The sequence below is a fragment of the Pyxicephalus adspersus genome, chromosome 6 (genome assembly GCF_032062135.1).
Source record: "Pyxicephalus adspersus chromosome 6, UCB_Pads_2.0, whole genome shotgun sequence".
NCBI classification, from domain to species: Eukaryota; Metazoa; Chordata; class Amphibia; order Anura; family Pyxicephalidae; genus Pyxicephalus; species Pyxicephalus adspersus.
Window position 1 is genome coordinate 97,403,803 of NC_092863.1, and position 16,444 is coordinate 97,420,246.

Consider the following 16,444-nt stretch of genomic DNA (forward strand, 5'->3'; position numbering starts at 1 on the left):
GTCCCCCGAGCATGTTTAGCAAGCAAGTCTGAGCCTGGACACCTGGGCGGGTTGTGTCAATTTGGGGGATGGAGCCGCGGACCCCCAAAATGTTCTCGCGGACTGGACCACCGGTTTGCAACTGCTGTGTACCATGTCTAGTACACACAAACAGAGCTGACGCCCTTGGGATAGTTTCAATGTCTGTTAAACCTCCCATCAATATTTCCAATACTTCTACATCCATGTTTTATAAATTTTCTTTAAATCTAATTATTTTACTGGATCTGGATTTTCTCTCTCATTAAAGAGCTGGAGAAAACACAGCAGATCAGCGGCAGCAGTCATATTATGCAGGATTGTGATAATGGATTTTTCAGGGTTCCAACCTGCAAAAAACTGCCTTGGATTTGTGTCTGTGCAATAACATATTTATAGGCTTCTCCTGGTACTTCCAATTGGATCCCATTGCAGGAGATGAAACTATGCAATAATATGGGTAGAATGTTTTGTTTCCTGAGGAAGCCATTGTAACTGTGAAACACGTAAAAAATTTGACCATCCATTGCAGAATTGAATAGGAAAGTGATTGAATCTGCCTTTGTTTATTTAATGTTCTGTTTTGTTATGTATTGGTGGAATGATGCTAATACTGTAACTTTTTTTTATTGTTAATCAATAAAATTTTTATTGTTTTAATTATACAAAGGATGTTGAATGTGCCAAACTATTCCATATAGCTCTTTTTAGGCTTTTTTAGTTGCAGCAATTGGGATGTGGAATCCTTATTCTGTTTGCCTTAGCCTGTTTTATGGATCAAGAAATGACTTTAGAGTGAAAATCAGCCTGTGTGTACAAGACCTTAGTACCTTGATCATATATCCTAATGTTCCAGTGCCAACAACAAACAGATGCCAACCTAATTTCTCTGATGTCATATGGACGAGCATTTTAGTCATTGGAAGGTGTAACAACCCCAGGGCCTTCATTGATAATGTTTTGATCGCATCAGCTGGACAACACCTTGGAAAGATTCCTAGAGCTTTTAGAATCCATTGATAGGAGTACTTGACATATTTTCGGTGGAACTTATTCTCTCCTTGTATAGAAAACTAAAACCTATTTGATTAAAAAAAAAAAAAAATCCAAGCAGACCCTTAGATGCACAACTGCGAAATCCAATGAACTGTCATATGTGTTGCATGTTCCCTTTTCCTTAATAATTTTGTCTTTCCTTGCAGGCTTTTTGCTGGAATTCTGCATATCCTACAACATTGGACTTTCTGCTAACAAAATGCTGTCTGGTCCAAAAGATGTTCAGTTTGGTTATGCCATTCAACAATTTAAGAATTCAGAAGGAAACTGGTAAGATTTTTTATTTAATTATCACAAATTATTGATATTTCAAACAAGTAATTTTTATATTTAGTAGGTCTAAACTCAGGCAAAAATCATTTGATCTACCATGGTGCAATGCAGGCTTTTAGTACCTTGCTTTATGTAAATTGAGTGTCAATAAGAATATTACACAACAAAAAATAGAGAAAATGAAAGTGTTTGTTTTATCATTCAGTGTAAACTGAAATAGAAAAATGTACTGAAAAGGTAACTATTAATAGGTGAATGTACTTATTGCTCTTGAAAGGTACTGGGTAGACATGGACAAATGTACATATACTGTACATTGGATTATTAGTGGGTGTTATTCTCGGTCTGTCCACTAGGTGGGTCTTTGTTGATTTTAATTTACAATGAAAAGAAGTGCAATTTATTGTAAATGAATACAGACCTAGCACTACCCAGTGGACAAATTAAGAATGACACACTCACCCCAATGCTGGTTTAATAAAGGCTGCTGGGTCAACTGTGCATGTAAGGTTTTACCCGAGATATGCTGGGTAGTAATATGTTTATTTCCCTAGAGGTTGAACTTGATGGACTTTTGTCGTTTTTCAACCTAACTATGTAACTATGTCTGTACATTTGCCCATGTCTACCTAAAGCCTTTCTAGTATATAAAAGTACAGATTTGGCCATTTCAGTTTGCACACAATTATAAAACAAGCACTTCTAATAATCAATTTATTATGCAAATTGTTTTTATATAACCTCTTTCAATTCTAAAAAGAAAAATGCTATTACTTTCAAAGTTCAGTGTCTGGTTTTAGCTAAAACCGTCAGCTATTTTTCAAACACAGAACATGCAATGATTTTAAGTACAAGTTTAAAGTCACCCAAAGAATACCTGTTATCATATGTCATAATTATCATGTACTAAACATAGCATAGGAAAATTTTAATAATTATAAAATGCCCTAAACATAAAGCACCTATCTCCATAACAAGTGTTCTTATGTACAATGTATAGTACTTATGTATATTATATACTAATTTATACAGCCCAAAAAAAAAGAATGTGTCACCGAAATTATGGACAGCTGATAAATATAGGGGGGTAATATACAATAAAGGAAATAAAAACATAATACAGAATTTACAGGAGCTAAAATTATATGATACAGGACCTAGAACTGACTGATGGCAGTCTCAGGGTCCTGCTATAGAGTAGTGAGGCATATTTTACAATCTTGTTTAAGGGGTTCATTTCTATTTATTTCATTGGTATTCTGAGAACCCCAGCTTGTGATACCCAAAAGGAATTCCTATATACAGTCATTCGGGGATCTATTTCTGTCCTTTTCATTGGTATTCTGGAAGAAGGGGTCCATTCCCATTCTTTCATTGGTATTCTTAGAACCTCAACTTGTAATACCCAGAAGGAATTCACAAATACATCCATTCGGGAGTCCTTTTCTATCCTTTTCATTGGTATTCTGGAGGGAGGGGTCTATTTCTATCCTTTTTTATTGGTATTCTGAGCACCCCAGCTTGTGATACCCAAAAGAAATTCCTAAATACACCCATTTGGGGGTCCTTGCTGTGCTTCAAATTCTAAAAGGCTGATAAAAACTACATTAGGTAAATCTTTAGAACGTAATTGCCTTTTCATAGCCTTTTCCTTAAATACTTATTTAATATTTATATATAAAATTGCCTTGGGGTTTGACTTCCTAAAGCAATTCAGACTTTTTTGACTCTTTGCAAGAGATACTTCACTTAGTTTAGAGAATGCAGTGAAAATTAAAAAATACCCAATTGTATGCCATGAAATCTGCTTCCCCGGTATTGGATTGCTGACGTCAGTTAAGCTTCACGTCTTTCACTAAATCAGCTCCCATGTGTTTCAGAAAGTGCAATCAGCATTCTTTGCTATTACTGGAAAGTGTATTAATTTCTGGCTCTAGCAATTATCACTGCTCCTGTTGGTATTTTAATTTCATCCTGCTGTCATTGCAAATTATTTTACAGGAACATTTTTAGGGATAAGTTGAACATTATTTTAAAGCATATGACGGTTAAGCAAAACATGGTCTCATGAATGAAGCTAGCCATTCTAGTAAATTCACAAACTGCAGCATTGTCAGGTTGTGCTTGGAATTGAGTGTTTCTATATGGCTATTGTGGCTGCAATAAGTATCTTTAGATCCAAAAAAAGGAACGGAAAAAAATGATGAACGGTGAAAAACACTAGTTTTTGTAGTGGGATTTTGTAGGCCAATATCAACAACATGTGTTTATGAAAATAACAAAATTTTATTATTATTTACATTAAAAAACTCATTTCAAATACATAAAACCATTATTGCACATAAAAATGTCTCCTTTCAGAGTGTCCCTATGAGGGATACATTCTGGGTTAGTTTTCTACGCGTTTCGCAGTAATATTTGCTTCCTCAGGAGAGAGGTGAGAGAATCTGATGCTTGTGTTCAGCAACACTCTCTGTAAGAATCAATGGTGTGGAACAAACCGGCGGTCATGGCAATCAAGCTGTTATCTGCTTCAATTTTAAATCACATCTAGTTGTTTTTATGGTTCCTTTGGTTTTAATGTTATTTACATTTAGTCAGTTTTAAGTAGGGCTTGAAACAAACAATAATACCGCACTGAAATCTCACAACTGCGTTGCATGATTACACAACAGTTTCCCCGTATGATACAGCATCAGATTCTCTCTCCTCTCCCCTGAGGAAGCAGATATTTCCTGTGAAACACGTAGAGAACTAACCCAGAATGTATCCCTCATAGGGACACTCTGAAAGGAGAGGTTATTACGTGTAATAATGGTTTTATGTGGTTTTATGTATTTGAAATGAGTTTTTTAATGTAAATATTGATAAAATTTTGTTATTTTTTTAAACACATGTTGTTGATATTGGCTTACAAAATCCAGCTACACAAACTGGTGTTCTTCACCGTATGTTCCTTTTTTTCTTGGTTTAAAAGGGATGGGGCCTATGTGAGGTATAGCCGAAAATCCTTTTTGAATATCTTTAGATCTATCTAGTTAGATGGATCCCTAATTCCCAAGCCCCCAAATCTCAATTTTTTGCAGAATTTTGTCATATTAAATACCCAAAACTACTAACCTACTTGATACATCTTGGGGGGTTAATTGGTGAGATCTCACTTCTGGAGCTCCTCGGTCTTCACATCTACCCTGGCCTTTATTTGCCACCCTCCCTGTTGGAATTTTGTATTGTATGTTACAATATGAAGAATGCTGCAGGTCGAGCTGGAACATGCAAGTGATGAGGGAACACCCAAACCTCAGGTCATGGAACAAATTTGGGAACTATGCTATGAAGAGCCAGGTAGCTCAAGAGAGCACCGAATGTGATAGAAGCATAAGATAAAATAGGTTTTTTACCTACCTACCTTTGGAAAAAATCAGCTCTTAACACTTGAATTAAAAAGGGGCAACCACTGTATGTGTACATAATTGCTGTATATGGTATTCAGCTTTAAAGAGTCATTCCCATTTACCAACCATGGCCACATTCTAAGGAACTAACCGTCCATCTACAGTCAAGGTTATCACTTTATGCCCTATAGATATTTTGTTGTATAGGGTTTAAAGGGTCTTTATCACTGATGTGGATGTTAAACTAAGCTCTCATCTGGGTGTCTTTAGCCTACATGAATCCTGCAGGGGTTTACATTTGAATCACACATTGGGTTTTATTGGGTTCAGCTGTTTTAGATTTGATCTGTTACGTAAAAAGTGTTTGACTTACATAAGAACAATGAATATGAATGTTATTCTTGCTACTATTGTTACCACATGGTACAGAACTAAACCTGCATAAAAAGGTCCAAAAGAAGATGTGCTATGGATAATGTGGGTTTGTGTATGAAGATATCTTGGTGCTTTTAGAGCACACTAAGGCTACATACACACATTTAATAATTGTCGTTGGAAAGGTTCTTTCATGATCCTTTCCAACGACAAAAGACTGAACATTGCATGAATGACAACACTGTCCTGCTCGATGGAGAGGGGAGGGAAAGAACGATGGAGGGGCACCCCCCTGCGCTCTTTACACTTTATGTATATTACGTTTGTTCATTGTTCGCGGATTTGATGTACACACGCCAGATTCTCTTCCCATATCAGTCCTGAAGCAATTATCAGACAAGAATCATCTGACATGTGTACGTAGCCTAAGGCTATGTACAAAAGCTAGATGAGTGTCACCTGCAGCCAATCTCAGGTGAAAATCTAGCATGTGTATACCAGTCCCCAAATGTCAATCATCAATCCATCCTGGTGGGTCAATGAACGACCAAAGGGCAACCATTGTATTTTCCTGTGGTGGAGAATACTGCAGGGTGCCAATTGCTTGTGCTCTAATGTCCCCCCTCTTTGTATTGACTTTATACAATGCTTGTTTGTTCCCCTGGCATAAACATTATTCAGTGTAAAGACTACATAAGGCACATTAATAGAAGAGCTGACATCATGACTCCAATATTATTTTTTAGTAACAAAATTGCTTTAAATGAAACTTTCACATTGACCATGTTTTTATTCTTTAAAAAAATTCCTGTTGTGGTCTGTTTTTGTCTGAAGGAAATTGTTAAATAAGTAAAACTGGTAAATAAGTAAAACTGCAACAAGGTCAAGGGTCTCATATCAATAGGGTCAGCTTGCAAAATCTATTACTCATCATGTTTAGTATCTGATCATGTTTTTGGGAATCTATTTAAAGGATTCATACCTTGATATCCTGCAAGTAACATTGACTGGAAATGATAGGTCACTGATTCACAATTAGTAGGAAGGTTGTAAACTCATTGTGTGAGCTTGTAGGGATGGCTATTGGGCCATCAGATAGGCAACCTAACAGTTAACTGAAGGTGTATACAACACTGCTGCTAATTGTTATACTCAGGACGCAATAATTACAGGAAACATTAACATTTTAGGAGAGCATAACAAGTTCTGAAACCATAAATCTGGTAATGATCTGGGGGGATCACAAAGCTATAGGAAGCAAAAACCATAACTGTCTGGATGTTATCAAGCTCAAGTTTTCTGCTCACTATGATATTAGAAATGTGTAAGAGGAGCAAGAGAAGCTATAGCGTAACAACATATTCCTAATCATTTCCGCCATTTTTGAACCTCCTTTTATAATAATGACTGAATACTCCAATAACTTTTTTTCCTATGTTCAGGCTGCTTGTTAGTTCCCCTTGGAGTGGATATCCTAAAAACAGGATGGGGGATGTCTACAAATGTCCAGTCAGCCTTCTATCATCGTCACAATGCAGTAAACTGAACCTAGCAAGTAAGTCATCATTATCTTCATTACCATCCAAACCACCATTTCCCTTTAAGCCAACTGTTCTTCTTTGATGCATATCTTTCAATAAATGTATTTTTAATGTTTTCTGTTGCAAAATAAAGCCTAATCTTGGTAATTGTGCTGAAAAATATTTTTTGGCTTTGTTACTATGTCCTATGTATGAAAGGAGATAAAACATGTTGAAAATATAGCGGTGTTGCTGTTTCAAATCATTTGCACAAAATGAGAGAACGTGCCCTTTATCAGTTCAATGATGGTTCAACAAATGTATTTTGAAGGTCGTCCAACGCAATATTTTATGGAATATGGAGCAATATTCTTAGGGTATGTATGGAGTCCATACTTTGCTTATCATGATCACCCCGTCCCGCTTTCCTCAGCCAATCAGGGAACACTAGGGGTTTTGAATGGAGATACTTGTCCCCATTTAACCTCTAGTTGCCGGGGATCGCAAACAGGATTCCCAGAGCTTCAAGAATGATTGCAGCTCTGAGAATCCACTGCGATCCCGGGGCACTGAAGGTTGCTAGAGCTAGTGCTGGGGATCTTCTCAATGAATGCAGCTGCAGTGTGCGATCCCTGGGGCACTAGAAGTTAATTAACCTCTAGTGCCCCGGGGATCACAAACAGGAGTTTTCCCAGGGAATCCTGTGAATCTCCTGTGAATCCTCCTGTTAAAATTTCCTCGATCTTCTGATGGTTTCGTGAAATCGGTTTGCTGAAATTTCGCTGAACCATCAGAAGTTCGAGGAAATTTTCGTGAGAATAACAGAGGTATTCTCGCTCATCCCTATTAAAATAAACTTTATAGACTTTCTATGTTTCCCTGAGAGATAACTGTAGGCTTTGGAAAGCAAACCCTGCCATGCCAATACCACTGATTGCTTGTACCAATTTTTATCTTTTATTTCCATGTAATTTTGGGGATGCCAAATCTTACAGTGAAAAAACTGAACATGTATGCTTAGTATGGAAAAATGTGTTGCAAAAATGTCTCCAGAAACTTATAATCTGGTGGAGAATCTTCCAGGTTCATGTGTTTTCATTTACAGTGATAGATTTTCCACTGTGTCAATATATGGTGAATATCAGGTTCACTGCTTTAAAAACAGATCCCTAGGAAGACCATTAAAAAGTTGCCATATGATTCATCCCATCAAATTCCATAACTGAACATAACTGGGTGGAAAGACTTAAAAATATTTTTGTTTTTTTCTCAGGTGCAAGTATCATCCCAAATGTAACTGAGGTGAAGGAACAAATGAACCTCGGGCTAACACTGATAAGAAATGAGAACACTGGTGGATTTTTAGTAAGTTCAGGAAAAATTTGTGTTCAAGTCTGTGAATTGCAGTGGGTTTCTTTGTAATGTACACAAAGGAAGATTAAAAATGTCTTAATGAATTATTATGTACTTACTAATATAGCAAAAGTTAAGTGAAAAGGTAATTTATGCTACCTTTGAAAAGTGGCGATCTTGGCAAACAAGACATTTGAAAAAGAAAAACTCAACTAATCTCCACTATTTGCTATAGCTATCACTAATAATAAAGTGGTAATATTCCTAGATCCATTGGTCTGATAGGAACTGTCTAAATGAATAGTTTGCCAGTTTATTCAATTCATTTTTAATTGTTGCAATCATGTCAGCAGATCATGAATTTGAAAATGGGGTAACATGAAAAATCATTAATAAATATAACGGCACCTTCTTGCCAATCAGATTGATTGCCCTTTTATCAATGAATTGTTATGTGTGAAGAATGATTACAATATACTATATATGTTGTGTTTTCTTCCAGACATGTGGCCCATTATGGGCTCAACAATGTGGAAATAATTTTTATGCTACAGGGATGTGTTCTGATATTAGCCCAACATTCCAGGTGCTCAGAAGCTTTTCTCCAGCTCTTCAGAGTAAGTATAACATTGAAATTAGGAATCATCAATATTTAAATCACATCTCATCATAACTTTGCTATAGCTTCTAAAAGTGAGACTGTCCAGATTACAAATTGCCCATTACCCAGTATTTCTTAGTTAGGGTTCCTGCTGAGGTTGCTGGGGGTCCCATTAGCAATTGTGCCCCTCAGGTCAATTTAAATTACACCAATGATTTTTTTGGCGTTCTGTAAGGATGACATTCTTCTTACCATGGCCAGCAATATAAGAAAGAGTCTTCACACCAATCACCCAACTAAAATACTGTGAGCTGTTGATATAGTAATTATAGCAGGGGGTCCCTACAGACCTGGAAGTTATTTCAAGGGGTTCCCATTGGCATTCAGATCCCGGTGCAGAAAATACAAGCCTCAGAGGCTGACACACAAAGTCCAGTTTTATACCCCCAATTGATTTCTGATCCAATAAATCTGATTTGAATTTAATGACAAGTAAAATGTACATCGAACTGGTCATGGCCAACTCATTTTCATCACTTTAGTTTGACCGGGCATAAAGGTAAATCTCAGTATAAAGAATCCATTATGTGGTGTGTATAACAAATTATGAATTAAACCGAAATTCCAAAAAGAGTTAGAAAAAGATTTATCAATGCGTGGCATATTGTACTCATGTGTACATTGTTTTGGGGTTTCTAATTGATCAATTACTGATCAGAAAAGTAATCAGATCAGTCAAGCACAATACTGGCAATGGATCCCCTGATACTTTCTGCAAATCTAGAATGGTCACAAAAAGTCTCCACAAACTATCTAGATATTTACTGTATCCTTGTTCTGTTTTTAATATTCACATACTTCTTTTTTGTATCTTCCAGCCTGCTCTGCAGTGATTGATATTGCTATTGTATGTGATGGATCAAACAGCATTTATCCCTGGTCAGCAGTTCGAAACTTTTTGGAGAAATTTGTGGAGGGTTTAGACATTGGACCAACCAAGACTCAGGTGATTTTTCATATCTGATATTATCCACATTGTATGTTACATTTGAAAATGAATAAATGCTTAATGGAACATCAGTCATTAATGTCATTTTTACTATATATATATATATATATATATATATATATATATATATATATATATAAAACAGGAGATGTACTATAACATCACAAAATGTCATATTAAATATTATTATACTGCACAATCTCTAAAACCATGTATTTTTCTGAATAGCATTTTCACGTGTTGCACATCTGTTCCCTGCAGGTGAGTCTGATCCAGTATGGAAATTATCCAAGTGTGATGTTCAGAATGAATCGGTACGATAATAAAGAAGATATGATGAAAGCTATATCTGCCATCTCTCAAATGGGGGGAGACCAGACAAACACATTCAAAGCAATTGATTTTACCAGGTATGTCAGCTATATGGTATTCATGAATAATAAATAGATAAAGGGAATAAATAACATTGGCATTTGTTTGCACGCCTTTTTTTTTTTTTACTACCGCTATTGGAATAGTTACCTTACAGTGTATGTCTGGGCAGGTTAATATTTCATTGATTTTTAATAAACGAAGGGCCCATTTGCTATCATGGCTGCCCATGTACCCCTTCAGATCACAACAAACAGAGTGACCCGCAAAGCCCTGAATCTTTGATACTGATAAATTGTAGATAGTAATAGCAAAGTCACCGATCCTGGATGCTGCTGAACAGTGGAACCCCAAATAATAGCAAAGCCCCCAATTTTGTACACTAATGAAAAGAGTAACCTCCTATATCATAGCAATGCCCCTAATCCTAGGCACTGCTCAACAGATCATTAAAAAAATCATAGCAAAGTCTCTAATTCTGGGCACCATTTGTAAGAGGCACCCCGAATCATAGCAATGCCCCTAATCCTGGATACTGCTGAACAGAGAGACCCTGAATTGTAGCTAAGCACCCAATTCTGCACACCAATGAAAGACTGACCCCCCTAAATCATAGCAAAGCCCCTATACCTGGACTCTGCTAAACAGAGGAACCCCAAATCATAGCAAAGCCACCAATTCTGCAGACTGCTGAACAAAGTGACCCCCAAAATCATAGCAAAGACGTAATTCTGGAGACTGCTGAACAAAACCTAAATCATCAAATCCCCAATTCTACATACTAATAAGAGTGACCCCAAATTATAGGAAAATCTTTCGATTGCACACTAATGAACAGAGCCACCCCCTAAATTAGCAATGCTCTTCATCCTGGACACCGCTGAACAGAGGGACTACAGATGGGACCCCAGACTGCACAGATCACAATATACACATATCACTAAAGTGCCATTCATTTTGAAAGACCCCTCAATGCAGATATACCTCAATGCGTAGTTTTCATGGAACCATAGAGATGTGCAAGGAGTAAAAACAAAGCAAACTTATAGATAAGAGGAAATGCCTGTATGTGATGTTTAAGTGATTCCCCCTTCCCACCCCTGCAAAACTTGTCATATTCTCCGTTCAATGATTGAAACTGAAAGATGTCAGTACTAGTAATAATCCCATTTCCATAACAGTATCAGGAAGGATTTTTTTTTACAAAAAGCTAGATTTTCCATTTACAATAAAGCTATTGTAAATCTCTATATTTGTGAATTTGGTCTTCATTTCATTGTGTAACTTAATATTGTAGGAGTTTGTTCACATTTGATCTGAAAAACATGCTTGTAAAGATGTCTTGCATTTTATGATGGTATGTTTCTGTTTTTCCCTCATTAACATTCTACCGTACATCAAAGTTGTCTTGTAAAGCCGTAACTCACGGATTGCTCATAAAGGCAACACTAATTGCATAGTTACTCTGTATACATTTATTTAGACCCCTCTTATACATGGTATGGGGGGTAAAGGTTACCAATCATAGGCTCAACAAGCTGCATACTGGAAAATAGTATTATTTATACACAAATAACATCATTATTCTATTTGCTCCATTTCTCCATAAACATGGCAGCTGCTACTTTTCATGATGAGGATTGTCCCTTTTACTAGTGATCACCATATAAATAAAGTATTTCCTATTTTGCAATATGTTACAATGTGTTCTGTCAACAAATAAAATGATAAACTACTTAGCAATAATTGGAATCTCCGGGAATCCCCCACTGTATCAGAATTATAATTATATAATTTGGTAGTTAGAAGCTGATTTAATTACATCTCAAGGCTTTTGTATGCCATTGAAAAAGCCTAGTGGCTACTGTATGTTACCTCTTCTAGGTGCTTAGCTGTTGCCAGTAATTACCGAGGAGCGGGAAACACCCTACCAATAATGTTCACTTAGACTAAACGGATGTGTATTGGCTTTTACATGGACATGATACAGGCAAGATGATGAATAGTTGCAGAACTTTATTAGGAAGAATGGAACAGATTATTACAAATGCTAAAGAGGTTTAAAAATTCAACAATGTTCACTCACATTAAGTGAAGGAAGACGCTCAAATCTATCTGTCCACCCCTGACCTGTCTCCCTCAGTCCTGGATAAGGTCTCATGCTGCCTGTCAGCCATCTCATCATGGATGTCTAACTGATTTTTGAAGCTCAACCATGGATAAAATAGAACTCATCATCATCCCCCCCTCAAATTCCAAATCCCCCCCTGACATATTCCTAACTGTTAACAACACTGTTATTCGGCCCTCCCCTCAGTCACGTTGTCTTGGTGTCACCTTTGATTTTGCCCTCTCATTTACCCCCCATATTCAGAACATTTCCAGGTCCTGTCACTTTCACCTACGCAACATCTCCAAAATCCGCCCCTACCTGTCCCCTGAGACCACCAAACTCCTTGTACATGCTCTTATCATCTCCCGTCTGGACTACTGTAACCTCCTCCTTTCTGGTATTCCACTAACCCGACTCTCTCCTCTACAATCTATTATGAATGCTGCAGCCAGACTCATCCATCCTTCCCACCGCTCCTCTTCTGCTGCATATCTTTGTAGTTCTCTTCATTGGCTTCCATTTCACCTTAGAATCAAATTCAAGCTCCTGTACTTTACTTTCAAATCCCTCCACAGTTCTTGTCCCACTCACCTTTCTGACCTAATAGAAAAATACCCCCCTAGCCGCTCTCCATTCCTCCAATGACCTACTAATGACTTCCTCACTCATAAGCACAGCTCCAAGACTTTTCTAGAGTTGCCCCAACTCTCTGGTTTGGTCTTCCTCTTCCTATTCGGCTTGCTCCTATTCTCTTCTCATTTAAAAGAGCACTCAAAACCTTTCAAATCTTTTCAAACTTACCTGCGCATCTTCTTTTGTCTCCTAAAACCCTTACTATTTACCACCACTCCATATCTCCCCTCCTATTGTGTGTTACTTCCCTCACCTCCTAGATTGTAAGCTCTTCAGGGCATAGTCCTCTTCTCCTCCTGTGTCACTATATTTGCAACCCTTATTCAATGTACGGTGCTGCGTAATATGTTGGCGCTATATAAATCCTGTTTTATATTAGTAATAATAATATTAATCATTTAGCTTAGTGATTCGGGTGAAGCTTTCAATGCCCAATCATCTACAAAAAGTGCAAAAAACAGCATTTTCCTGGCACATGACTTGATAAGTAAAGTGAACATGACTATGTTGTTTTGATTTTTTGCAAATTAATTACAAAAATTTAAAATTAGATTTTTTTTTTATTGAATAGACAATTTGCATTCTCTGCTGAATACGGAGGACGTCCAAATGCCAATAAAGTTATGGTAGTCATCACTGATGGTGAATCTCATGACAACGCAATGCTGAATGAGGTCATTGCACGCTGTGAAAATGATAAGATAACCCGATTTGGCATAGCGGTAATTCAAATTCTCTCTTTTATAACTTTTTTGTATTTTAAATGTATCTGTGTGGCTGGATTTACATATTGTAGTATTGTTCTTCTTCAGTGGTTCTACATTATAAATCTTTTGCAATAAATGTAATAATAATAATAATAATAATAATAAATGTTTACCTCTGAAGACAACAGCCACATATTTTTGAACTGAGCGCTACTTCCATAGTGGTAAAGATGAACCCGTTCAGCTTTATCGCTATCATGGCTTCAAGATGAACATTAGGTTACTGTTGTCTGAAACTTCCTCTTTAGTCTGGCAATGAGACGCCAGAGATTATCTCACAAGACCTCTGATGACCTTCTGTGTGTTGGACCAATTGGAATTTTTGAATAGCAGCTTGTTCTCCTTGAAATCAAGAAAAACACAGATGTAGAAGTAACCCATAAAAGAGGAAAAACATTGTGCCAAAATATTAAATAATTGAGGGAAATGAGACTTTCAAGGCGCATAAGATTTTGTACATTATTTTCACATTTTTTTCAAATAATTCATGCAACTTCAAGCCATAGTTCAATGATTAAAAACAACTTTAATACAAAATGTTTAAAAAGGCCAAATAAATTACAAAACAACTTTCTGTATCACTCATTTACGTCATACGTATGTGAGTGACCTTTTGTGGATTTGTGCATTTTGTGGATAAAACCTCTTCTTCAGGAGGGATACAGATATTTCTACAAATAATGACAACATTTAATCAAATGTAATAATAATAGTTATTGGGCTCTACATAAAAGATACTACATCACTTCATATGTGTACATATTTGTATTTCATATTTTTATTAAGATATTTTCAAGAAAATACAAACAAATATGAAAAGAATAGGGATTTAGGGGAGAATGTAAGGTACAATAATGAATCAATAAAAAAAGAATATGTGAAAATAACATCATAATAACAAAGCTTTACAAACCAATATTAAAGGGAGTGGAGGGAGGTGGGAGTAAAGTAGGGAACTCTCCAAGTGAACACATTCAGGAGTGATATAACCCAGTAACAATCATACATCAATGTATTGAGAATGTTGACCATGTGTCACCATCTAATTACTTCTGGGGGCCAGCAACATATGAAATATTGATTGAATGATGGGAATTGTTTATACAAATCCTTATTTTTAGCACCACCTTTTTTTTATAGGGAGCCCACTGAGATCACTACATAGTTATTTAAAAAGGAGAAATAAGAACAAGTTGGGGTCCTGATTGTTCCTAAATGAATGGATAGATATCCTAATTAGCTGGGTGTCCTATGAATTAAACTAGCAGCTCACACCATGTGTTTTCTCTCGTCTGTTCCTCCTAAAGGTATTGGGGTACTACAATAGATACAGCATTGACAGCAAAAACCTGATTAATGAAATCAAAGGAATTGCCAGTAACCCCAAAGAGAAATTCTTCTTCAATGTGTCAGATGAAGTTGCACTTTTAGATAAAGCTGGAACCCTGGGAGAGAGGATATTTAGCATTGAAGGTAAAGTCACTTTATGTATTATTATCTCACTGTTTATGAAGAAAGTGTAAATGTATGACATATCAAATGATCATTTGGAAATATTTTTAAAGAAACCATTTGGGCATAACCATGATCAAAGAGTTGGAATCTTTGTCTGAGCAGCTTAAGGTCTAAAGGAGGTATATTAGGGTAGTACAAGTGGGCATTACTAAAGACTAAGCATAGGCTAACCACCAGAGTCGTATTAAAGGGCATTGACAAGGATCCATTCTGGGCAATACTAAGGAGCAGGTAAAAGGGGGTCCATCGCACTATTATTAAAGGGTCTTCAAAAGGCAGAAAAGGGGAGCCATAGGTGCAGTACTAGGGGTTAGGAAAGGTCAGTACTAAAGTAGCATGTCAGAGGATTCAATCAGGGCAGTAATTAGGATACAAAAATGAGTCTTATCCGGAAAATACTAAAGGACATGGAAAAGGTTCTGTTAGTGCATTAATAATAGAAAGGAAGTGGTCCATAAAGGCAGTGCTAAAGGGCAGGAATAGATGGTCTATTGGGTCAATACTATGGACAGGGAAAGGGGGGCAATCCGGGTAGTCCTAATGGACTAATAAAGACAGCTTGAGTACTTATAGTATATGTAGGGGAAAAATATATTCTTTCTTTTTTAAATAAACTGCTTATACCTGTTCAAAGTACAATGGGTAAGTCACTATTAATCAGTTATATGTTCATTTTGATTTAGGAACTACACAAGGAGGTGAAACTTTCCAGATGGAAATGTCTCAAGTAGGCTTTAGTGCACAGTACTCGCAGAACAAGGTATAGTCATTGGCCTTTTACAAATCTGTGTTAGTTAAAATATGGGAAAAGCTTTACCTGTTAAATGATTTGTATTTCTAACCTTTCCTTTTATTTCCATCCAGCTAAAATGTTGGTTTTTACTAATTTTACTGCTTAGAATATTTCACTGCTTTTTATGATTTCTTTAAACATTCTGTAAATGGATTTAGGTGAAAGGAATTTAAAAGTATAATTCATTCCAGTGCATATGTGATGTACCTGAGATATTGAGAGTGATAATGGAGTGGACGCAAGCTGGACTGGTTAGAATTTTTTGCCACTATTAATTGTTGCACTATTAATTGTTAAGTTTTTAATGAAATAATGAGTATAGTTATTGGCAATCATACAAACAAAGAAAACTCAGTAGTTTAATGTAAATAAAATGGTAAAAACAGCCTTCTAATACCACATTTAGAAGAAAAGTGGATATGAAGGCTTGGGTTGACATTCCTCCTCTTTATTGGAAATAAGCGTAGAATGTTAGCTTACAGCCAAGGCAATCTTTTAGGAATATGCATCTAGATATGAAATGTCGAAAAAAAAAAGTCTTTCAGCAGACTTTTCATAGCATAGTCGGCTGTCCACCTACATCAATGTATATTATATTCCCTTCTTTCAGCATTGGAGCCTCAGATTGCCCCCTGCATACATCTTGGCATA

The 16,444-nt window shown here is 36.5% G+C and overlaps 1 protein-coding gene across 1 annotated transcript in view; it reads left to right on the top strand.

The window, feature by feature from the left end:
- Positions 1-16,444, top strand: part of ITGA2 (integrin subunit alpha 2) — a 73,496-nt gene that overhangs the window by 26,297 nt on the left and 30,755 nt on the right. Inside the window, exons 2-10 of the mRNA XM_072416689.1 lie at positions 1,221-1,344; positions 6,560-6,672; positions 7,911-8,002; positions 8,493-8,607; positions 9,470-9,597; positions 9,862-10,010; positions 13,290-13,440; positions 14,793-14,958; positions 15,684-15,760. Coding sequence (XP_072272790.1) covers positions 1,221-1,344; positions 6,560-6,672; positions 7,911-8,002; positions 8,493-8,607; positions 9,470-9,597; positions 9,862-10,010; positions 13,290-13,440; positions 14,793-14,958; positions 15,684-15,760 — 1,115 coding nt within the window. The remainder of the gene's footprint in view (positions 1-1,220; positions 1,345-6,559; positions 6,673-7,910; positions 8,003-8,492; positions 8,608-9,469; positions 9,598-9,861; positions 10,011-13,289; positions 13,441-14,792; positions 14,959-15,683; positions 15,761-16,444) is intronic.